Source organism: Panthera leo, chromosome B3 (genome assembly GCF_018350215.1).
Source record: "Panthera leo isolate Ple1 chromosome B3, P.leo_Ple1_pat1.1, whole genome shotgun sequence".
Classification (NCBI taxonomy): Eukaryota; Metazoa; Chordata; class Mammalia; order Carnivora; family Felidae; genus Panthera; species Panthera leo.
The window spans coordinates 118,657,110-118,682,547 of NC_056684.1; the positions used below are offsets into that span (position 1 = coordinate 118,657,110).

At 38.6% G+C, this 25,438-nt stretch overlaps 1 protein-coding gene across 5 annotated transcripts in view; it reads left to right on the forward strand.

Annotated features, from left to right (window-relative positions):
- LIN52 (lin-52 DREAM MuvB core complex component) overlaps positions 1-25,438 on the forward strand; it is a 109,147-nt gene that overhangs the window by 28,155 nt on the left and 55,554 nt on the right. Inside the window, exon 6 of one of the 5 annotated variants that reach the window (XM_042943775.1) lies at positions 10,240-10,342. The exons of the other annotated variants lie outside the window; for them this stretch is intronic. Coding sequence (XP_042799709.1) covers positions 10,240-10,259 — 20 coding nt within the window. The 3' untranslated portion in view covers positions 10,260-10,342. Of the gene's footprint in view, positions 1-10,239; positions 10,343-25,438 lie in introns of those variants that run through there. 5 annotated transcript variants of the gene reach the window in all.

The window sequence follows — 25,438 nt, forward strand, 5'->3', positions numbered from 1 at the left end:
TATCATTATTGGTTACATAATGGAAAAAATTCAAATGGACAAACCTTTTTAAATGTGTTATCACTTGTCATGTGAAAGTCCTTGGAAAACCACTTCTCTTGAAAAACCAAAGCATTTTTAACTGTTGACTAACTTGGGCACTATATGACAAAAAAACTTGCATAGTGATCGAATAACTGAGTTGATGTGTATAATTATTTTAGAATTGGAAAGGAAAGGATAAGGAAGATTTTAATTTCACGTTAGTAATTAAAACTTGGGTACCACTTAAATATATAAGCAGAAGACATCCTTTTGTATGTGTGTGGAAACCATTATGGGTAGTGATATAAGAAATATAGAGTGAATTCATCATATAAAATGGAAATAGAAGATCTAAGCAATGGAGAATTACTAGAATAGAGAAAAGTTGTTTGGGTAGGATGTGGAAACCATAGGGAATTATACTGGAACCATTGATTTCAGCTGGATAATGAATGACTTAGATGAGGGCTGTGCTTATAGACCTTACAGTTTGACCCTGAATGGGCAATCTACCCTGTGCAGTGGATTATATTTACAAACAGTGGAGTCTACTAGATAGGTTTCTTCTGAGAAATAGTTTTAAACATTAAAAAAAATAATAACTTCATGGGGATTGGAACTACATCATGGGAAAATGAATCTTTGTCTCATTTCCCAGTCATCTAGAAAGAAAAGCCAACATGACGAGGGAACTGCATGGCTGTGAAGATGCCTGAGGAAAAAGAGTTTGTCTGGGCATCTTTGTTGTGAAGGTTTAGGTTATCACTGAAGCACTATACACAATCTTTAGTGGCTCACTGTCCAGCATAGTTTTTCTTTTTCAGTTCTTAGGCCTTTTGTAGAAATGAATATATTGTAACTAAAGTAAAACATGTGAGCAATGACTTTAAGTCCCTGTTTCATGGTTCCAAACATGTACCCTGGGAAATTAGTATAATCATTGGCATCACTGTGGATATTTTGTGAGATTTGTTTTTAAGAAGTTCTTAAGTCAGATCCAAGGAATTATATCTGTATTTGATAGGTTGAAAAGTATAAGTTTGGTTTAAAGAAAGCTTTGGGAGAGTATACTGTCTTATTGTAGTGAACAACTTGTAGGAATTGCTTTTTCAAAATATAGCTTAAGAAGGGCCTTATTTAAGGAAACTAAGGCTAGTAGAAAGAAATGATGGCCTGAGAATAATATAAGGGAAAAAACATTAACTTGGAGATAAGTAGGTAGGAGCCAGATGATAAATAGCTAACAGGTGAGAGCAATATAGTGATTAAGAGCTTGGGTTCTGGGGGTCATACAGATTTATTATGGACCTCAGTCTACCACTTAGGCAAGTTACTTAACTCTCTAGGCCCTAGTTTCTTCATTTGTAGAATGGAGATAATAACCTTAGAACAGTGGTTCTCAAACTTCTTGGAGTCAGGACTTTTTTTTTTAAGTTTATTATTTTATTTTGAGAGAGAGACAGCTCAAGTGGGGAGGGGCAGAGAGAGGGGGAGACAGAGAATTCCAAGCAGGCTCTGTGCTGCTAATGCAGAGCCCCACACAGAGCTTGAACTCATGAAACCACAAGATCATGACCTAAGCCAAAACCAAGAGTCTGATGCTTAACCAACTTAGCCACCAAAGTGCCCCATGGACTTCTTTAAACTCTTAAAAATTCATGGTGACCCCAAAGAGCTCTTGTGTGTGGGGGTTAGGTCTATATTTACTGTTGCAGAAATTAAAACTGAGAAAATTTAAAAGTATTTATTAATGGGAGCGCTTGGGTGGCTCAGTCAGTTGAGCATCGAACTCTTGATTTCAGCTCGGGTCATGATCCCAGGGTTGTGGGGTTGAGCCCCGTATTGGGTTCTGCACTGAGTGTGGAGCCTGCTTAAGATTGTCCTCCCCCTCCCCCTCCCCCTCTGCCCTTCTTCCCCTTTGTGCTCTCTTTCTCTCTTAAAAATTGTATGTTTTAATTTTTAATATTTTTTACCATTTATTTATTTTTGAGAGACAGAGAAAGACAGAGCATGAGTAGGGGAGGGGCAGAGAGAGGGAGACACAGAATCTGAAGCAGGCTCCAGGCTGTCAACAAAGAGCCTGATGCAGGGCTCAGACCCATGAACGGTGAGATTATGACCTGAGCCAACTTAGTTGGCACTCAACCAACTAAGTCACCCAGGTGCCCCTAAAAAAAATTTTTTTTAATTAATGAATTTTAAAATAGGAATAAATCCATTACATATTCACATAAATAACATTTTTATGAAGAATAACTATTTTCCAAACAAAAAATATTGAGAAGAGTGTGGCATTTTTGTATTTTTTCCAATTTCTTTACTGTCAGCTTGATAAAAGCTTGAAAAAAGATTTTCATATCTGCTTCTGCTTTCATATGTTGGGTAAGCTCTAGAAAACTTCATTGGTCACTTGTGAGAGAATGAGTGAAAAAGGCATCTTAGTATTGTACATATAGGTTTGGATTCATGGACTCCCTGAAAGATGCTTAGCGATCCCTAGGATCCTTAGGAGTTTCCTGACTACACTTTCAGGGCTTTTACCTCAGAGTGTTGTTTTTATGATTTGACACAATATTGTTTATAAAAACCTTAGCGTAGTGTTGGCACTTAAAAAGTGCTTAAAAACTATTAAGTGTCGTTATCATTATGGGAGCATATGGGAAATTTTGTGTGATCCTATTTACATTCTTAAAAATACCTCTTGGCCAACACGGTAGAAGATGGATTGGTAATAAAAGGAATAAGGTAGAGACAGAGAAACAAATTAGGTTTCTTTAATAAGCCAGACTAAAATGGTAAGCCCTTGAACTAAGATAGTGGAAATGGAAAATGAAGGATAGCTCCTAGAAATCTGAGTTAGTAGAATGGAAAGTCTTAGTGATTGATTGGTTATATTGGGGTCAGGGAATTCTGGTCAGTAAGAATGAGGAGTCAAGAATGACTCTTAGTGTACACCTTAAATTTGCACACTTATATTGTCAGATATATTTCAGTTTTTAAAAAAATGACTCAGGTTTCTGGCTTGGGTAAATATAGGAAGAAGATCACCTTTGAGAAGAAAGATGGGAGAGTTCAGTTGTTTAAGGGTATGTATAGTCAATTTAGGAGGACATATGCAGGAGATAGTTAAATATGTGGATCTAGTGCTCAGGAAATAGAGTTTTGAATATCATAAGCTTATAAATTCTAGTTAAAGCCATTAGTGAGAAGATCACCCAGGAGGGATATGTGATGTTACAACAGGACTCTGGTGTGGTAGGCAGACTGAGATGGTCTCTCTGATCCCTGCTGTTTGTATTTATGCCCTTGCATGATCTTATTCTTTTGACTGTGGGCTGGATCCACTGACAGCAAAAATGGTGGAATGCTGCTTCTGTGATTAAATTACAAAAAGGCCATAACTTCTGTCTTGTCCCTCATTCCCCTTTTAAAGAAGCAAGATGCCATGTTGTGAGTATGGAGAGAAAAACTGGCTTGGGAATTGTAAGAGCCTGGACATTAGAAACAGACTTGTTCTAATACTTACTGAAATTTGACAAGTTATCTCTCTAACCTCATTTTCCTTGTCTTTAAAATGGAGTTAATTATAATATCTTATTAGGTTGTTGAGAGGATTAGATTGGATGATGATTGTAAAATGCCCAGTATGAATCTTCATGACCTTGGATCTGGTTACAGATTCTTACATATGACACCAAAAATACAAGCAACAAAGTAAAAAATAGATAAACTGGACTTCATTAAAGTTAAAGACATTTGTGCATCAAAGGACATTATCAAGAAAGTGAAATGACAACCCACAGAATGGGAGAAAAGTTTTGTAAATTATATATCTGATAAGAGGCTAGTATCTACAATATATAAAGAACTTTTACAACTCAACAACAAAAAGACAATCCAATTAAAAGATAGGCAAAGGACTTGAATGGACATTTCTCCAAAGAAGATACACAAATGGTCAATAAGCACATAAAAAGATGAACATCATTAGTCATTAAGGAAATGCAAATCATGGCCATAGTGAGATATCATTTCACACCCACTAAGATGGCTATAATAAAAATAGTTCAAAAAAAATTTTTTTTTTACATTTATTTATTTTTGAGAGACAGAGAGAGACAGAGCACAGCAGGGGAGGGGCAGAGAGAAAAGGAGACACAGAATCTGTGAGCAGCCAGTTGATGCAGGCTCCAGGCTCCGAGCTGACAGCACAGAGCCCAATGCAGGGCCCGAATCCACAAACCATGAGATCATGACCTGAGCCAAAGTCGGACACTCAACCGACTGAGCCATCCAGTCACCCCAAAAATAGTTTTTTTTAAAACAGAAAATAACAAGTGCTGGCAAGGATATGGTGAAATTAGAACCCTCATACATTGCTGGTGGAAATGTAAAATGATGTGGCCACTGTGGAAAGTTGGTGGTTCCCTAAAGGTTAAACATAGAATTAGTGACCTAGCAATTCCACTATTAGATATATACCCAGTAGAATTGAAGACAAGACTTCAAATACTTGTACCTGTATGTTCGTATCAGTACTATTCATGTTAGGTGAAAGGTGGAAACAAGCCAAATGTCTGTTAACAGATGAGTGGATAAGAAGCACAATATAGTATATATACACAAGGGAATATTATTCAGCCATAAAAGTGAAGTACTGATACATAGTACAACGTGGATGAATTTCAAAAACATTGTACTAACCAGGAAGCCAGACACAAAAAGATCACATGTTGTGTGATTCCATTTATATGAGACATCCTGGGTAGATAAACCAATAGAGACAGAGCAGATTGGTGGTTGCCAATCAGGAGAAAGGACAGGAGATGAGGGGGAAATGGGGAGTGATTGCTTAATGGATACAAGATTTTCTTTTGGAGTGATGCAGATGTTTTAGAATTTGATATAGGTGGAGGTTACACAATATTGTGAGTATACTAAATGCCATTGAAATGTACAGTTAAAAATTTCACATTAAAGCAATTTTAGCTCCAGGGGTACTTGGGTGGCTAAGTTGGTTAAGCATCCAACTTTTTTTTTTTTTTTTAATATAATTTGTTGTCAAATTGGCTAACATACAGTATGTGCAGTGTGCTCTTGGTTTTGGGGGTAGATTCCTGTGATTCATCCGTTGTATACAACAACACCCAGTGTTCATCCCAGCAAGTGCCCTGCTCAATGCCCATCATCCATTTTCCCCTCTGCCCCTGCCCCTCTCCCCCCCCCCCCCCCATCAACCTTCAGTTCTCTGTATTTAAGAGTCTCTTATGGTAAAGCATCCAACTTTTGATGTCCACTCAGGTCATGCTCTTATAGTTCAGTTCATGAGATCAGGCCCTGCATTGGGCTCTACTCTGTCAGCACTGAGAATCCCTGCTTGGGATTCTCTCTCTCCCTCTCTTTCTGCCCCTCTCTCCTGCTCACATTCTTTCTCTCTCTCAAAATAAATAAATAAACATTAAAAAAAAGTTTTAGCTCAGTAAGAAAAATGTATAGAATAGTGTTTGACACCTAGTAAGCTATCAATAAATTTTAGATTTTATTATTACATAGTGTTACCTTTATCATTAATTTAGCTGTGTGACCTTGGGTATCAGTTTTCTCAGTTGAAAAATGAAGTTGTTGGACTAGAAGACCCCTAAGATTCTTCCAGCATTAAAATAAAATTCTGTTATTTTAAGACATAGCATTTAATTTGTTGTGTAAGGAAAACTGACTCTTAACTCTTCCTGGGTTGCTCCTTTACTCTCACATTCCTGTCACTCACAGCACTTCTGACACCATATGTGGGGTTTTTTTTCCCCCACACCAAGTAATTCTGACACCAGCTGGGTGTCCTACAGTTTAACTCAATTCTGACTCCCTAGAGATACTGTCTGATCCTTCAGGGTAAGGGCTTAGTCCCACAAGAGTACCTTCCCTCCCGCTTCAGTACCAGTCACGAGTCCAGGTTGTCACTTGTGCTTGTGACTGGTCATCAACCATAGATTAGATGTTCCCACGAATTCCTTCTTGGGTTTGATTAATTTGCTGGAGTACCTCACAGAACTCAGGAAAACAGTTTACATACTGTTTACCAGTTTATAATAGAAAGGTATGATAAAGGGTACAGATGTACATCCAGCTGGAAGAGATACGTAGGGCAAGATGTGTGGGAAGGGCACAGAGCTTCCATGCCCTCTCCAGACAAACCACTCTCCCAGCACCTCCACATGCTCACCAACCCAGAAGCTCCCCAAACCCTGTACTTTGGGGATTTTTGTGGAAATTTTAATCACATTTAATCACATTCCATTTCCAGCCCTCTCCATCTCTGGACAGGATAGTGGTATGAATGAAAATCCCAAGATTCTAATCATGGCTTGACCTTATGAGCAGCCCCCATACAGGAACCCACCAAGAGTCACCTCGTTACAAAAAAACACTGCTATCGCCCAGGAAGTGCCTAAGAATTTAGCAACTCTGTGTCAGGAGCTAGGGTCAAAGCTTAAATATTAGAACAAAAGATGCTCCTAGGGTTCGTACCACTTAGGAAATCACAAGAGTTTTAGGAGCCCTGTGCCAGGAAGCAGGGGCAGAGAATTTTTTATTATCTCACATTCATACAGCATATATTTATTGTGTACTTTCAGGGTACTGTGCTAGGTACCAAGGACTTAGCAGTAAATAAGACAGAGATGGTTCCTGCTGTCACACAGCTAACATTCTAGTAGAAAAGGCAGTACACAAATAATTGTTTGCTGAAAAATTGTTTTAACTACACTCTGGGGCAGGGGTCAAGTGGGCAGTGATCGTTCTCCTGAGAAAAAGATAGTTAAGTATGAAGAATGAGTTGGAGTTAATTGAGTGAAGGAAAGGGAGATGAAGGAAATTGAGTGAAGGAAAGGGAAGGAGCATAGTGCCTTTGCAGAACTGAAAGACAAGGCTAATATGCCTGGAGTTCAGACAGTGACTGCTGAGAGAGACAAAGGCTGTATCATGTAAGACTTCTCAGGTTGTAGTAAGGATTTTGGATATTATCCTAAGAACACTGGGAAGTCACTGAAGGGCTTAAACAAGCCACATTCAGTTTCTGGCCATGTGGAGAATGGTTTGGAGGGGGGCAGGAGGGGAACTGGGGACACCAAGTAGGATGTCATTGCAGTAGCCAAGACTAATACCTAGAACCAGGGTACAGATAGTGGTCAGGGAGAGAAGTCATTGAATTTGAGAGTAATTTAGGACAAAGTCTTGATTGATTGCCTGTGTGACACGAGAGAGGAAAGAGAGGTGTCAGGGTTGAGTCCCAGATTTCTCCCTTGAGCATGTAAGTCAGTGGCATGTAAGGACCATTGGAAGGCTTTCACTTCAGGCTGAGATGAAATAGCAGGGACTAGATTCACCTTCCTTCCCACCTGAGACAAGTTTTTTAAGTGACAAAATTGATGAAACAGTGGTTTTATGACACTGACATCAGGCAACAAAGGACAGTGATCTCTGAAAGGTAAGAAGTAAATGCAGTTGAGCCCCGTGATTGTCCCAACCCACTGCTGTGAGAGTTTCCACGTTGCGGTGCAGGGAGGGGGAATCCAGGCAGAGGTTGGCAGACTCCCTGAGTTGAAGACACAGAGCTAAGAGTCTGGAGAGACCCAAACAGCCGGAGTTCACAGGAGAGAGTTGTAGAAAGGTGAAAGCTGCACAGGAGCTCTGGAGAGCTGCAGAGGGTCCTCCTAGAGTCTTCAGCTGAGTACCAGTCAGTGCGTTCATGCAAGGAAACGACTTGAGGCTGAAGAGAGGACCATCCCAAGGGATTAGGGGCAACAGTGGTTGGCACCACAGGCCAGTACAAGCACCTGCGCCTACCAGCCACACTGACAAAATCTCATGATTCACAGAACTCAGAAGAGTTTTGCCTCAGTAGTAAATACAATCGTCAAAACTTCCCAGACGATACACTTCAAGTATGTGCAGTTCATCATATATGAATTACATCTCACCAAAATTTTTTAAATTTTTAAAAAATGTCTGTTATTTTGGAGAGAGAGAATCTGAGCATGCGTGAGTGGGAGAGAGGCAGGGAGAGAGAGAGAGAGAGAGAGAGAGAGAGAGAGAGAGAGAGAGAAAGAGAATCCCAAGCAAGCTCTGCACTGTCAGCACAGAGCCCAACTCAGGGCTCAGTCTCAAACCATGAGATCGTGACCTGAGCCAAAATCAACAGTTGGAGGCTTAACCAACTAAACCACTCAGGCGCCCCAGTTTTTCATTCTTAAGTATACTGGTTTCTTTGCCTATTGAGGCCATTCTACAACAGATAACCAGCTCAGATCTTATACCCATCATGCAATGCACTTTGTTAAATACCACTCTTATGTGCTTTTCCTGGGTTCTGGTAATCTTGAGTGTATTCCTAGTGTCCGCTTAGAATTCCTAAATGCAGCAGTGTTTCTGAGATTTGGAGGAATAACCAAGAATAAAATTTGTTTGTATTTACAAAGTGACATTTAAAAAAAAGTAAAGACAGTTTTCTGGTCTTAAAGATCTCAGTTTGGGGTTTCTTATGCTTTTCAAAATAATATCAGTGTGGGGAAAACAGCTTCTAAAATGTAAAAGCCCTGCTGGATTTTAAGATAAAGGTGGTTTTACAGCACTGTAGAGAGATTAGAGAAAGGGCATGTGTAAAGTGCTTAGCACAGGTGTAAGTGAAGCAAATAAAGTGTAGTGCTTATGATTTAACTACATACATGTTAGATGTCAAAGACTGTAAGAACAAGAGATACCGCTTATCTGACTGAAAATAATTGTTAAAGCCATGGAGTTTGTTTTGTTTTGTTTTTTGTAGTATGTATTTTTAAAAGTTAAATATGGGGGCGCCTGGGTGGCTCGGTCAGTTAAGCGTCCGACTTCGGCTCAGGTCATGATCTCGCGGTCCGTGAGTTCCAGCCCCGCATCGGGCTCTGTGCTGACAGCTCAGAGCCTTTAGTCTGCTTCGGATTCTGTGTCTCCCTCTCTCTCTCTCTCTACCCCTCCCTCACTCACACTGTGTCTGTCTCTCTCTCTCTCTCAAAAATAAATAAACATTAAAAAAAAATTAAAAAATATATATATATATATTAAAAGTTAAATATGAGCTTTATTTTTTGGCCTTATAAAGCAATACATATTCATTATAGAAAATACAAAGAAAGCAAAAATCAGGCAAAATCACAGCATCCCCAGATAGTCACTTTTAACATTCTTCTAAGTAATCTAAACATCTCTGAGAGATATTATACACACATATGTACACACACACATATGTGCATATAAATATAAATTTTATATGCATGGCATCATGCTATTGTTCTACAACCTGCTTTTTCAACTTAGTTCATTGTGATCATCTTTCAGTGTCCATGAAAATGTAGCAAAATCATTAGTTTTATGAATGTGAAGAATACCATTATGAGATTATTTATCATATATTTTGTTAACTCTCTCTTAGTGGACATTCAGGTTGTTTCCAGTGTTTCACTAAAGTAAATGATGCTGCAGTGAGATCCTTTGCTGGATCAAAGTGAATGGCACATTTACAGTTTTTATACATATTAACAAAGTGACCTTTGTTACTTTGGACACTTGTCCAAATTATATTTCTGAGAGTGGTAAATGAAAGCTCTTGTAGTCCTCTAACTTAGCCAAGCCTGGATATTGTTAAACTTTTTAGTACTTGCCTGTTTTATAGAGAAATTATGTTTCAGTGTTTTTTACATGCATTTGATTGCTAATAAAGTTGTGTTCATTGGCCAGTTTGTTTTCCTTCTTTCATGAATTTCTTGTTATCATCCTTGTCTACTTTTCTGCTTCTCTTATTTAAAGGTGAGGATGGGGCGCCTGGGTGGCTCAGTCGGTTAAGCGTCCGACTTCAGCTCAGGTCATGATCTCACGGTCCGTGGGTTCGAGCCCCGTGTCAGGCTCTGTGCTGACAGCTCAGAGCCTGGAGCCTGCTTCAGATACTGTGTCTCCCTCTCTCTCTGACCCTCCCCCGTTCATGCTCTGTCTCTCTCTGTCTCAAAAATAAATAAACATTAAATAAAAAATTAAAAAAAAAAAATGAAGGTGAGGAAAGTGAGATCTAAAGAAAGGAAGTAACTTTCCCATGGTCAGCCAGTAATTTAGTGCCAGAATCGGTAATCATAGCATGCTACAGCTGGAAGGGGATCTTAGACATCATTGAGTCCCAACCCTCTAATGTTACAGATGCAGAAACAGAGGCCTAAAGATGTTAGGTGACTTGACTAAGGACAGCTACCCAGCTCATTAATGACAACCAGGAATCTGAATCATGTCTCATGAAGAGGGAAAGGCAAGTAACATTTTTGAGCCTGCTGTATTTCTTGTGTTTTCTCATTTAATTCTCACTATTATCTTACCATAATTAACCCTTGAATAATGCAGGGGTTGGGGCGCTAACCCCATGTGCAGGCAAAAATGGTTCATAGAACTTTTGACTCCCCCCAAACTTATTTACTAATAGTTAATTATTGACCAAAAGCCTTACCAATAACATAAACAGTTGATTAACACATATTTTGTATATGTATTAAATACTGTGGTCTTACAATAAAATAAGCAGAAAAAAGAAAATGTTATAAAGGAAATCATAACAGAGTGCCTGGGTGGCTCAGTCCAGTTGAGCGTCCAACTTTGGCTCAGGTCATGATTTCACGGCTCGTGGGTTCTAGCCCCGTGTTGGGCTCTGTGCTGACAGCTCAGAGCCTGGAGCCTGCTTTGGATTCTGTGTCTCATTCTCTCTCTGCCCCTCCGCTGCTCACTCTCTCTCAAAAATAAATAAACATTGAAAAAAAAAATCATAAGGAAGAGAAAATACATTTATAGTACTGTATTTATCAAAAATATCCACGTGTAAGTGGACCCATGCAATTCAAACTTGTGTTGTTCAAGGGTCAACTGTATTCCCATTTGAACAGATAAGGTGACTGAAGTTCAGAGAGCTTCCGTGATTTGCCCACACACCTAGTTATTTGCAAACCTGGACTAGAAGTCAAATTTTCTGATGCTTGATCCAGGGGTATCATTGCCTCTTAGAATAGTAATAGTAGATATGTTTCTTGACTTCACTCAAATGCTCATTTGATAATATATGATAATTTGCCTCTTGGGAACTTGTAAATAAAACTCTGCCTGTGTTTAACAGTTCTTATTTGATACTGGACACCAATCTAACACTTAGGAGCTTTAGGAACTCTTTATTATAAGCAAAAACAGATCAGATACCATGTCTTACATCTTATGGGTGAATAGATTTGAGATTCATGAGCTAGATATAACCTAAGTTTTTAATGGTAGAGATGTCTGGATTGAAACTCTCAGTATTTTCTTAGAAGCATTTTTATCCCGTTGAGAGTGAAATCTTAACATATAAAATGAAAATGACATTTGGATTCTCTGAAGTGTAAAATGGACTTGAAATCATCAAGGGGTCAGTAGGAACAAAATCGAAACCATGTCAACTGCATCCTCCATATCTCCAGGAAAAAAAAAAAGTGCCTCTTAACTTTGATTTCTTGACAGGTCTCAGAATTTCAAAATCATATAGAGCTAATTTGGTTGTAGCTTCATCCTACAAAGAGGTACAGAGATTAGTATTGACTTGTGTATAACTTTGTTGATACTCTTGGTTTGGTTCAGACATGTAGAAGTTAGCTGGTAAAATCTGTGTTCTGCATTTCTGCTTTGCAGAGAGATCTTGTAAATGTTTGGGTTGATGTTTTTTAAACCTGCTGGTTTCATCTAACTATGTTGGAGGAAATGGAAGAATGTAGCATGTGATGGACTCTTCCTTTTTTTCCTTTACAGAGGATTTTGTAGGCTTATAGAATAGGGGAGCCAACCGTTAACTCACATTCTAGTCTTTAATCATGTGGGATCTGTAAATCTCATTATTTAAGAAATAGACATTATTTCTTTAGTATTTTTCTGATTTACTCTATTGGAATAAGAGTTACACATTAGTTAGCACTTATAGATTCTGGTAAAGTCTAGGATTTTTGATTGTGCCTTTTTCCCCCCTTTTTGTTTTTTTTCCTCCCCTCCTGGAGCCTTAGTGACTAGAGGAATGTAAAAAATAAAAGTTGAGTGGTTTAAGGCAGTGCTAAAGCTAAAGCACATGTTAGCTCATGCTGAGATGGTTACCTAAGAGTATGGACCTTTAAGCTCAGTCCACTACTGAAAAACAAGTATCACCAGAAGTAATGCTTATTCTAGTATCAAACATAACAGTCCTTTAAAATCTCCTTTGGAATGTTGAAAAGAGATCAAATGAAACCGTCAGAATGGTTATTTATTGAGGACGAAGAACCCTCCAATTTCATTCACCCGTTGTAGCTCCACTTTCTCATTTTAATGCTCGGTCCACATCGGTGATGGTAAAAGAGGTCCTGTACCTGCAGAGATGGCGGTGGGAGAAGGGACATCACCTTTCCATTTACTGCTTGTTGCAATTTGGCCTGTTTACAGACAGAACTGCTTCATGGGTGCTTCTGGTAGAGAGCAAAGGAAAGCAAGGTAGCAGCAAGAAGTCAGCATTTACGCATGACCAGTGAATTGGCTAATTTTTAACATGCAGTTAGTTAAGAAATGATTACAGCCTGAGGAGTCATGACCTCAACTTTTCATCAGCTCCATTGGATTGTGCCTCAGTTTGGAAATGAAGGAGGTATGCGGGAAGTTTTAATTGTACCTGTGTGATTTATCCCTAGTCAGCTCTTTAATTTCTTCTGGCTGTCTGAGGTTTCCGACATGCTGTAAATTTCCCCAACTTTTTCATTATCTGCAATTTCTTTATGACTCGTGAATCGGAGTGGAGAGAGAGTATGGATTTACAGCGGAGATAAACATGTCCATAAAGTCTGTATCTGTGTCAGTAATTGTACTGCTGTCAGTGACTGTCCTGTTTTACAGGCCTCTCTTGGGAAAGGAACAGGCTTCACTACCAGCAGCACTGAAATGCTTGCTTTGATTTGCATTAACTTGCTGGGAGACTAGGTAGGAATGGTGGGATAGGAATTGATACTGGACCTTGGCCTCTTGTTTGTTTAAAGTCAGATGACATTGTGTTGGATAACTGTGTATTGAAAATAGAACATAGACAACCTTTGCTTCCTAAGTGAAATGCAACTTTATTGATACAGATGTGAAAAAATCTCTTCTAAGTTCATGTGCTTTTAAGATGACTTCCCATCCATCTTTCCATTTATCTTTTATTTGAATTAAAACACAGGATGTCTCTTTCAGAACACTCAGCCCTCAAGAGTGGGGCAGCTAGAGTTTTCATGACGTTCCAGATTTTCCATCTGCCATGTCTTAATTCTCAGCTGGTAATGTCTCTTTGCTGATTGCTTGAAGTAGGGTGCACTCAACCATTTGCCGTGAGAAAGGAAGGCTTAAAACAGAGACAAATTCTTAATATTCCGTCTTTAAGGACGCTTCAGGATTTCTCTAGTGTTTCCTTAGAGCAATTGTGAAAGAAACCAAAGAGAACCCTTTAAAAATAGGTGGAGAAGCAAACACACAGAATTTTCTTCTAGTACGTTTGACACTGGAGCACACCCCTCAAGAATCAAAACTGTCCTTGTGTACCCTGAACCCTCTGCAAGGTAGTTTAAAAGAGTAGTAGGTGGCGGTACAGTTCAGCAAAGAGAGGATAAGATGCAGGATAAATCTCAGTCCTTAGTCATCCCACACGTCCAAGTAATGTGGAGAGTTTTCTAGTTGATTTTTCCAAACCTTTAACTTCTCTTCCTTCTTCTGCTTGCATTCTTTTTGCCATCTTTCTACTAGTAGATGGGAGAGGGAAGATTAAAGGAGATGATATGATACAAGATTGTTTGGCTTCTTTCCAGAAGCTGTGGTGAAAAAGTATGGCTAGAGAAAATTATAGCTAAAATGAGATGTGAAATTATCTGTGTTTTTGATTCTCTGTCTCTCCTGTTGCCATAATAGAGTTTCTTCTTACTCAGCAAAGGGTCAACTACTTTCTTTGGGTGAGAGAGAGAAGTTGCTGAGGCCCCTTTGGAAGTCAGCCCTTGCCTTTCTTTAGACTAGGAACCCTTTGTCACTCACTCTCTTCTTTCCCATCACACCTAGCAGTGCTCCTCATGGAGTAAGTTACATCGTTAACCTGATTCAAGTTTGGGAAAACTTCTAGTATATGGCTTACTAGGTCTGGTTTAAAAAACATACACAATAACCTGAAAACCAAACAAACAAAGCCACAATTTAACTTGGTGCTGTAGCTTCCAGTTTTGTTTTATGAACTTAAAAAGTTTTCTTTAATGAATGCCATATTGGAAATGTTCAACATCCATTTTGGTGTAGACCTTTATTTTTCCTTTTTGTCTTTTATCCATTTTATACAAGCTGGTTGTCAGCACAAGTTTGGGCTAAGTTAAGGACTTTCACCTATATGCCTGCTCCATTAGAAGGAGATAGCTCTGTAAAAATAGGCTTTTTTTTTTTTTTTTTAAGTTTGTTTATTTTGAGAGAGAGAAGAAAGAGTGTGTGGGGGAGGGGCAGGGCTAGAGGTAGACAGAGGATCCCAAACAGGATCTGTGCTGTCAGCACAGAGCCCAACATGGAGCTCAATCCCATGAACTGTGAGATCATGACCTGAGGTGAAATCAAGAGTCAGACAGATGCTTAACCAACTGAGCCACCCAGGTACCCCTAGAGTAATAAATAAGCTTTCTGATTGCTCAGATTGAGAGGCTTGTTATCACTAAGACTATTATTGCCTCCTAGAAAATAGTTTTATAGGTGGGGAGAGTATAGTGCACTAGCTTCCTGTGCAAGGGAAGCACTTTTCTTCTGGTTGGAGAGAAAATAGTTCATGGTTGTCTGCTTCTGTTTCTGCTGCTGTCAGCTGTCAAATTCAGTAAAAACAAGGGTCTAATTAGCCAACAGTCTCAGTGTTGGAGGATAATAGCATTAACAAAGAAGAGAGCAACACAATAAAAGATTATTTGAATATGAATTTGTGTACCTGCTCTTCACTGAAATGGCTCCACAGTGGGAATTGATAACTTTGTATTAAAGGGTTAATAAACAAAGACACTGGACAGTGATTCCAGAACGTGTCTCCAGATTGAAAAACGACTGGCATTTCTTCCTCACTGTCCTTAATCAGGCTGAGAATGGAATCCAAGAGTAGCCAGGCTTGAAACTAAAGGGAGGGCTGGAGTATTGATCTGTTAACTGCTTGTAGAAGGGATCATTCTTGGGTGAAAATCCTCAAGTGGTAGTTTAGTTTTTAAGATCCCAGACTTCCTTGGCTCCATATAGATTAAAAATAGCTTATTTCAGATTATCAAGTAAAAGAATATGAATGCCACAAATAGGTCAGGGAAGAAGCTCCTCTTCACTAACTTAGGAAGAAATGCCGTTAAGTCTTTTCCTCCTGCAGTTCATCTTTGTATGAAAACATTTTAAATACCCCGTAAGCCTCCCCCGACCACATACATGCATACATATATGTGTATGTGTATGTATGTACATGTACGTGTGTGTGTGTGTGTGTGTGTGTGTGTGTTTAAATTTTTATTTCTCCTTGAACTATTTGGAAGTAAGTTTCAGGTATGAGACACTTCACCCCTAAACACCTGAGAACACATCTTCTAAGAATAAGGACAGTTTCCTGCATAATACTGCTTACGTCCTGTAGCTGCAACATATCTAATATCCTTTCACATTCAGAATTCCTCAGTTGTTCCAAAAATTTTGTGTAGTTTTTTTTTTTTTCTTTTTAAACCAAGATCCAGTCAAGATTCAAGCATTGCAAATGTCAGTGCATTCTTGGTAGAACATTTAGTACTAAATTCTACACACCAGCTCTTTTAATAAATATTTACCAGGCACCTGAGTGGCTCAGTTGGTTAAGCGTCTGACTTCAGCTCAGGTCATGATCTTATGGTTCGTGGGTTTGAGTCCCGTGTCAGGCTCTGTGCTGACAGCTCTGAGCCTGGAGCCTGCTTGAGATTATGTGTATCCCTCTCTCTCTGCCCCTCCCCCACTCATGCTCTGTCTCTGCCTCTGTCTTTCTCTCTCTCAAAAGTAAATAAACACTAATAGTAATAATAAATATTTACCAGTTTTTTCCTATGGTGAACATGTATTTACTCAAATGACTGTCATTTTCCTCTAGAATATTGAATTTCAAGCTCCCTCTATAGAGGGGCCGGCTTTATCAAGCTTCTTTAATCTATTTCTGGTATTCTCCCCTTCTGCTAACCAAATTAGCTGTAGAATTGATCTCTCTCCAATAACTACTCCATTCTGCAGTCAGAGTAATGTTTTTGAAACACAATTGACATGTGACTTTATTCCCTTCTTAAAGCCCATCAATGGCTTCCCAATTGCTCTTCAGAAAAAAATAAGAAATCTTTAACTTGGCCTTGTTGCTCTGTGTGATCTGGCCTTTCTCACACCATGCACATCTCACACCATGCTTCCCTCTCTTACCATGGGTTCTACCAATTCCTCATGAGGCAAAAATGAAGTAACGAATCCATCCGGGGAACACATCTTGGGAGAGATGAAGCTTGGAAGTACACCTTGATGGCTAATATTTGCATATGAGAGGAAGGAAGACACTTCAGACTGGAAGCAGTTTTTGAGTATGGGTTGGTTAGAGTACTAGAAAGTGTGGAGGAGCTAAATTGGAAGACCTGAAGGACCAGGCTGAGGGATCATTAGAAGTCTGATAGCTACCTCCAAGGAGAATTGAAGGGTGTGATGATGGGTCCCAGAGACTAGCTAGGAAGCTGTTGCAGTCTAAGAATACAGTGCTGCTTGTATTAGATAGGACAGTGTGAATGCAAAAGACAGGACAGTTGAGAGATATTGGGGAGGAAAAATAGGTATTAAATTGTAACAAACTGGAAGGACACAAGAGTCAAAATGATTTTAAGATTTTAAGCCCCTGTGACCAGGAGAATACAATTCAGGCTGGAAGTGGGGTACAGAGTGTCAAGGCATCATCGAAGTGAATTACGTAAGCACCTATCACTATTATAAGCTAAAAGATTCTGGATATCAAGTCTGTTAGTTAGGATAAGGTTCAACTATGTGAACTGTGGCTTACACAGAGTAGAACTCTTTTCCACAAAAAGGAAGGCTGGAGGTTGACAGGCCCAGGCTGGTAGGACACAGTCAGAGTGTCATCAAGGACCAAAGCTTCTTTCTTTCCACTCCACTTTCTTAGTGGTTTTCAGCTAAAGGATACCTCAAAATACAGGGTGACTACTAGAGCTCTAGCCAACAAGCCTGAGATGTAGGCCAGGAGAAGGTAGGAAAGAAGAAGGGCAAAGGGAGGTGGGGGGGGGGGGTCCCACACAGCTGACTTCTTTTTTTTTTAAGCAGCTTTCTAGAAGTGCCATAGAACTTAGTTGTCTGCACCAACCTAGCTGCAAAAGACTGTCATCTTTTATTCTGGGCTATGGTTTTGCTGGCTAGAAATTAAGGGTTTTGTTAATAAGGAGGAAGAGAATAATAGGTATTGGGATAAGCAATCAACATTCTCGGTCACAGGTAACAAGACACCTGTGCAAGAGCAATGACTGGTCAGTAGAAGTAGAAGAATGTGAGGTGATGGCCATGTTGAGAAAGCTCAGAATTAGTGATTTTAGAGGTGTATGAATGGTTGTTCATCTGTGAATTAGGCTTCATTCTTATACTTTACTGATTATGTTGTATGAATTATAAACAAAAGTTAGGGATTGATTGTGTTTTCTTTACCATATGGTATGCTTGGTATTCCAAAAGTCAGTAAATTCATACCCATGAGTCCTTTTAAGGGATCTTGCAGAGCTTTTCTGGGGGGTGGGGTGGGGACGGCTATTTTTCCAAGGAAGTAAACAGAAAAATCTCAGCTTTTTAAAAAATCTTTAGGAGGCAGACCACTCAAGAAATGGTGAGCTTTTAGTAGTGACCCTTTTTATGGTCAGTTTATTAATATGTATATCTACTAAGCAGGTTCTGAGTAGATATTTCTAGTTATGAAGTGAAATACTTGGTTCTCTGATTTCCATATATTTATCAAAGCAGATTCTAAGAGATTTAAAAAAAAAAAAAAAAGATTGTTTCAGTAAAATTTTCTTTCATGCAGTTAGCCTGGCCTAGTGATAGTGAATCCAAGCGCTGATTTTTATTTTTGCTGTGTTTCACGTAGCCTTGATTATAATAGGGCATCAGTGTTGTTGAGTGGGTGGTTGAGTTACTTCTGAAGCCCAATATGATGTAAGCTCTGGTAATATTTAGAAGTTAAAGGCAGTCTTTATTGTTTAACATAATCAAATTTACTTTATAGCCAGTAAAAAACCTTTAATATCTTTTATTAATATATAATTATATTATTAGTATAATTATGTATTAATAAATTACATATTAATATAAGCTATATTTACAATGGCTTGATTGCTAGTTTTAACAAAAACTAACCCCAAGAATACCTTTCAGCAAAATACATGAAAATAGAGTCATTTAGAAGCATTTTCTGAAAACTTAACCCAAAATGCCAAATAAATCTTTTAGGTTTATGCTGCTTAGAATAGTAAAACTTGCATTTTACTTAATATTTAAAGATGACTTCTTAGCACTTTGTCTATTGCAGAATGTGCATGATTTTGCCCTACTTCTGGTGACTGGATTCTCATCCTTTCAATAGGATCAATAATAAGCCAGCCTTCTTTACCTCCTCGATCCATATTAAACCTGTCTTGGAAAGAGTTCGTTTATTGGATAATATAGCTACACCGGGGCTCTATGACAATATCTTTTGCTGCCTCATTAACTCTGGAGCATTAGAACAAGATAAAAATGCCCTAAAGCCTCTTATCTGATGTCTGGTGTAACCTGCTGAAAGCAGGAGCGCCATTAGTTTATGTTAGAAATCAAATGGCCCTCTCCAGTGCAGGAAGTACTGATTAAACCTGAAGTGTCCCTGGAGGACTCTACAGCTGTCACAGGGGTGGTGGCTGTCCCTCACCAAAAGAGAAATCTGGGCCAGAGGTCCCAGGGGGGTGGTGCTTTAAGAACTAGCACGTGGCTGCCCCAGCTGTTCTGCTTTGCCTAATGAATTGTTTTACAAGAAGAGGCTGGGTATTGTCATCACAAGCTGCCTTCCTTAGAGACGGGAGCAGGCCAAATAATAAGTAATGTTAGTGATGGTAATTGAAATGTGATGGCTCTCCTGGGACCATCACAGCCCTAGAGCTGGTTGGCACTTGTGGATTCTTGTCCTACCAAGGCCCTATTTGAAGTGTGCCTTATTTTTTTTTTTTCAATTACATAATTGTGAGTTTTTTTTTCTCTCCTCCTCACTATAGAAATTCATTGACAGAAGCAGTCTTAGGAACATTACAGTAGTGGCTTTAAGTACAAAAAGAACAGCTTTGACTTTTTCATTTAAATTATCAACACTGCAGCAGTTAAGGACTACCACATATTCTTAGTCTCTTGGAGATCACTGCAGAAATCTCTCTAGGCTACACTTTTGATTTAAAAATTTTTTAAATAGCGTAGTAGGATATAAAGTGGAAAGTAAAAACCTTGCTTGCTGAACTTACCAGAGGTAACCACCAAAACATTTTCTATGCATAATCAAGTTTATTTATGTTACCACATACAGATGAGATCATAATATATGTACTGTTTTGTGACTTACTTTTTCACCCCACAATATATCTTGGATATCTTTCCACAGTGATACAGATAGATCTACCCCATTGTTTCCTAATTGCTGCATAGAATTTTATTGTATTGATGTACCAATTCTAGACTCTTACTGGATAGTTTGACCTGGACCCGTGGGTGGATATTTATTGTACCAACTGGTTGCACTCATTGATTTGTATTCTATGGTTCACCCTCTCACATCAGTGATTTTCCTTTCTTCAGGGATGTTCCAGGACATTTAAAATAGGTAACAGTGGAGGTAAAACTTTTGGAGAGGGATAGTGTGAGTCTTGTCATAGACCACCAGCTGGACGTATGTGTAGTGATATGTGCCCTACTGCATATTTTAAGTTTTTTGCTTAGTCCAGATAGGTGAGGAAAACAAATAGCCTTTAATGGATGTTGTCTAAGGCATCGACTGGAGGCTTCCTCTCAAATTGAATGAGTGTTTTCTTCCCTAATTTTCTACTTCAGATGTTCCAAGTATCAAATTATGAATGCATTAATGGACTTGGGAAATGATTTGTCAGCACGTGAAAATGAGGACTTAGGTTTATTGTGTTAACAGCTTGGCTAACAAAGCAAGTTTGTACCTTGTGAACTTTAGGGGCCTTGCTGGGAGTGGCAGTGTGATGAATGAAGCAAAGCAATTTTCCAAGAATATTTCAGGTCAGTGACGGAAGAAATCACTTGTCTTCTTGGGTAAACCAGAACCTAATTTTAGTTGCATCTGCCTTCAATAGGACCTTTGCAAATTGATAGAAATTGGCACTTCCATCTAAAATGGGAACATTATGTGTCTTTTAACTGAAAGCCCTTTAGTCTCATTTTCTCACCTCTTCAAAGTTCTGATTTGCCCAATCGTTATTGAAGAGATGTCATACTTCTAAGTTGTGAAATGCCAACTAGTTTTGTTTCAAGTTTCTTCTACAGTGTTTTCCTCTCCTTGATGCATTCGAATTGATGCACGATGCTTAACTTAATAATTGGAGGCTATTAATAACAGTTACTATTTATACATGATTTACCTCTTGTCCAAACCTTCAGTAGATTCTTGGGACATATGGGTGTATACCGAGATTTCAGGGGCTCTTGTGGGCTATTGGAGATTCTCTAGACTCATGCTGTTCAGAATGGTAGCCACTAGCCACATGCCATTTAAAGTTAAATTAATTACAAGAAAATAAAATTAATTTAATTTCTCAGTCACACTAATAAATGCTTAGTAGCCATGTGCAGCTAGTAGCTACCACACTGGACAGCACAGAGAACATTTCCATTAACATTACTCTAAAGGTTGGCGAACTATATAGCCCACAGCCTGATTTTGGGTTCCCTGTGAACAAAGAATGGTTTTTACATTTTTAAAGGGTCATAAAATAAAACAAAAATCAGAAAAATATGAGACAAAGACTGAGTGTGGCCTGCAAAGCCTAATGTATTTACTACCTGGTCCTTTATAGGATAAGTTTGCTGACCCTTTGACCTGTGCCTCCTTCTCTTAATAACATTTCAGCTTTCTGATCAAGTTAAGGTTAGGGGTTTCCCTAAGCCATCAGAAGATTGTGAATCTATTAAGCAAATTAGGCAAATTGAGGCACAAAGTTTTTTACTGTAGATAGACCACAGAATGAGTCCAGAGCTTACACAAATCAGTTCCCTGGAGCTAGCACAAGTGGGATGAGCTTTGAAATAGGTAAAATTCTTTGTAGTATAAATGATCAACTTGCAACCGCTTTTTGAATAATACCTACAGTGTAACAGAACATTCTGATTTTGTACACTATTTTGTGACTTTTAAGTATTCCTCCTCCCATCTTACTCTGAAAGAAATAGAATGAATACATTTCAACAGATGCACTTGACCTTTCAACAAAGAATTTACCATGAAGATTTTTAACTGTTCAAATAATTTGAATTGTCAAATTATTTCACCCAGTCTCTCCTTGGAAGAATGAAGCAGAAAGATGCTTCTGCTGGTATTCTCTACATCTGAGAGATAATCTTCCCTTGCCAAATGTAGCTAGCAGTTTCTCATTAAATGTAAAGCTTATGAAATCTGCTATAAAAGTGAGCATCTGGCACTTCTGTGGAAAATTATAGAGTCAACTTGTTGCTGTCAAGATAGGACCTTGGTATTCATGAGCGGACTTTGTGATTTCCCAAGTTTGTGCTAACCTATACTATTTTTCCTCTAAAATGCATTAAGGTTCATTTGAAAAAAATTAAGGTATCCCTTTGGCTTTTTGATGTGAATTATTCCATAATTAGAAATAACTCAAGTAGTGCTCCCACTAAAATAAATGTTATACTACAATACATTGAATTATTGGTAGAAGCATTGATTTGAACTTGCCTGAATCTTCAGATTTAAGATAGTGATATCACATTATTATGGATTGTGTGATGAGATCATGAAGCGTACTGAACCCCAGAAAAAGTCACATTTCAACATTAGCCTTGTCAAAAAAAGCAAGTGGTAAAGGAGATAAGGAAGAGAATTGTGAGATAGTAGAGAGGAAACCTTCATGAAGTATAGCTTCTTTTTCTTTTTAATGTTTATTTATCTTTGAGAGAGAGAGTGTTAGCAGGGGAGGGGCAGCAAGAGAGGGAGACACAGAATCTGAGCTTTCAGCACAGAGCCCAACACACGAACCGCGAACCGCGAGATCATGGCCTGAGCTGAAGTCACACGCTTAACCGACTGAGCCACCCAGGTACCCCGAGTATGACTTCTTTCTAAAGGACAGTAAGAATGGTAGCTATGTTTTGCTTTTATTCACTGGTACAAAATCAGTGAAAATTTTATTACTTAAGGTTGTATTCATTGATCATCACTGGTTATGGTTTCTAGTAGCAATTTCCCAAGGTAGAACTTTGACTAAATTTATGGAAACTCCCCAGATTTGTTCTAATCTTTCAGTGCCATCCTCTTTGCCATTCTTTTTTTTTTAACTTTATTTATTTTTTAGTAATCTCTACATCCAATGTGGGGCTCAAACTCAAGGATTTCGAGATCAAGAGTCACAGGCTCTTCCATCTGAGGCAGCCAGGTGCCCCCTCTTTGCTATTCTTTGCCAAATCATCTCTAAGTCTTCTTGTTCTTTCAGTTCTTCCATGTCACTTTTATGTGTGCCCTCCAAACCTTTGCCATCCTCTTGTCTCACTAGTATTAATAGCATACTCCTCTTCATTGCCTGTGAAGATAAGCTGCTTGAAGCCATACACTGCCTTCTTATAAGGCATGCTAAGTAAGAATCCAAAGATCACCCAGTCTCCAGTAAGACATCCCATAATATTTTTTTAATATTTAAAATTTTTTTTAATATTTATTTATTTTTGAGAGAGAGAGAGAGACAGAGTATGAGTGAAGGAGGGGCAGAGAGAGACGGAGACACAGAAGCCAAAGCAGGCTCTGGACTCAGAGCTGTCAGCACAGAGCCAGACATGGGACTCGAACTCATGAGTTCGACTGAGCCACCCAGGCGCCCCATAATATTTTTCTTATGTAATCAACAATGTATCTCTACTAAAGCTGGCTGTTACCAAGTTTGAGATCTTTGTCCATGGCATTTTATGATGCCAGTCAAAGTACGGCAAAGACATATACCATGGGCTTGTATTTTACACTCCAGCTGAAAAATCAGAAACATTAAGAGGAAGGAACATCAACTTGAGATTTAGAGTTGCAAACCATAGCCATTAACGATGGCCTTGCACATTGTCCATGATGAGGAGAAACTAAAATTTAAACTTGAGAAATTAGATAGTTCTCCAATCCTGCCATAAAGTATTTATAAGACCAATCCCAAAACGACCCTGTATCTGAGGCTTTTATATTGACCTATCCATATTTGGAAAGGAATTCTTTTTATGTCCTGAGGTTCTCAGATTAGTAGAACAAACTTAATTTTTGCACAAAGTCTACCCATTACTGCAAAGTAGATGAGGTAGCCTGATCTTAAACTCCGCAAACTCTATAAGGATATCTGGGCATCTGGGTTTTTCCACCACCGAATTCCCAGCACTTCTTACAATTGGTACGTTATAAATGTCTCTTGTCCAATAATTAGGTGTTTACCTTTCCTCTTTCATGATTCATGTTTACAAAGGCATTTTTCTTTTCATATTTGTGTTAAACAATTTCTTGTTATGATTGATTAACTCTTCCTTTTTATGAACCTTTAACCTCACATTTTCTCCCACATCACATTGTGGTCATGAGTCCTGTGTTTCCTGTACCATCCTCACTGCCTTTTCAGCTTTCATTTTTCTCTTTTCTTTTTTTTTTAATGTTTATTTATTTTCAGGACAGAGAGAGACAGAGCATGAACAGGGGAGGGGCAGAGAGAGAGGGAGACACAGAATCGGAAGCAGGCTCCAGGCTCCGAGCCATCAGCCCAGAGCCTGACGCGGGGCCCGAACTCACGGACCGTGAGATCGTGACCTGAGCTGAAGTCGGATGCTTAACCGACTGAGCCACCCAGGCGCCCCTCATTTTTCTCTTTTCTGATGAACATTTTTGGTAAAAGCTGGTGCACTTGCTAAAACATTCCCACGTGCCGCTGAATTTGTGATGGAACTATTTGTGTCATAGATGTGAGCCAACCCAAAGAAGTATAAAAATAAAAGATGGGTATCTTTTATTCCAAATTTGTAGAAACTTCTAATCCTCTCCAGTTTGCATAGTGTTATCTTTACTATGTATAAGAGTACCGCTAGGGAATGTCGCAGTCACAATGAGATGCTGGTGGTAAGTGGACTGCTAGGCCCACTAACTAGCTGAATGTTTTGTGTGTTGTTTAGATTAGTTTAGATTAGTTCTTCAGCAAAATTGCAAGTAAACGCCTGTGTTATATTGGCTTTCATGCTTTTATAGTTGAAATTCCACAGATATTAAAGACTTAGATTCCTATACTGGTAACAATTATGAGTTGTTTAGAATAACTTGTTTTCTGCCTAAGTATAAAGTATAAAGAAAAATTCAATTCTTGTGTAATGGAACTATTCAGCATTGTATATAATACTGCTGTCTGCTTTTCTCTGGAATATTTTGTAACACTGTTAGAAGAAGAATAAATGGTTTTTTGCCTAAAAGGAGATCTAACAATTCTTTAAATTAATAACTCTGTCCTTAGAGATTATATTCGATTCTGTTTTTATTGTTCACCACCAATGTGTGAAATGGTCTGTTATCACTTACATTTGCCTTGGTATTTGTAGGGCTCAAACAGTGGGGAGATCCCAGTTTGCTGCATGATTAACCTTGTAAGGACTGTGGATCCTTCCAAATGTAGGAACTAGTCCTGTACTTTATTTAGGTCAAGAATGAAGCTGGTTTTGCAGAAATTAACAAGCATATCCTAAAACTCACATGGAAATACAAGAGACTCAGAATAGCTTAAAAAAATAAAAAATCTTGAAAAAGAACAAAGTTGAAGGGCTCACAGTCTCAAAATTTTAATACAAAGCTAAAATAATCAAGACAGTGTAGTATTTGCATATGGATGTCCTTATGGATCAATAGAATAGAATTGAGAATCCAGAAACCCTCATATTTATAGTCAGTTCATTGTTGACAGGGGTGCCAGACCATTCAAGGGAGGGAAAATAACTTAACAAATGGTGCTGGGAAAACACAACATTCACCACAAGAACCTAAAATTGAACCCCCTACATCACACCATATACAGTTATTAACTCAAAA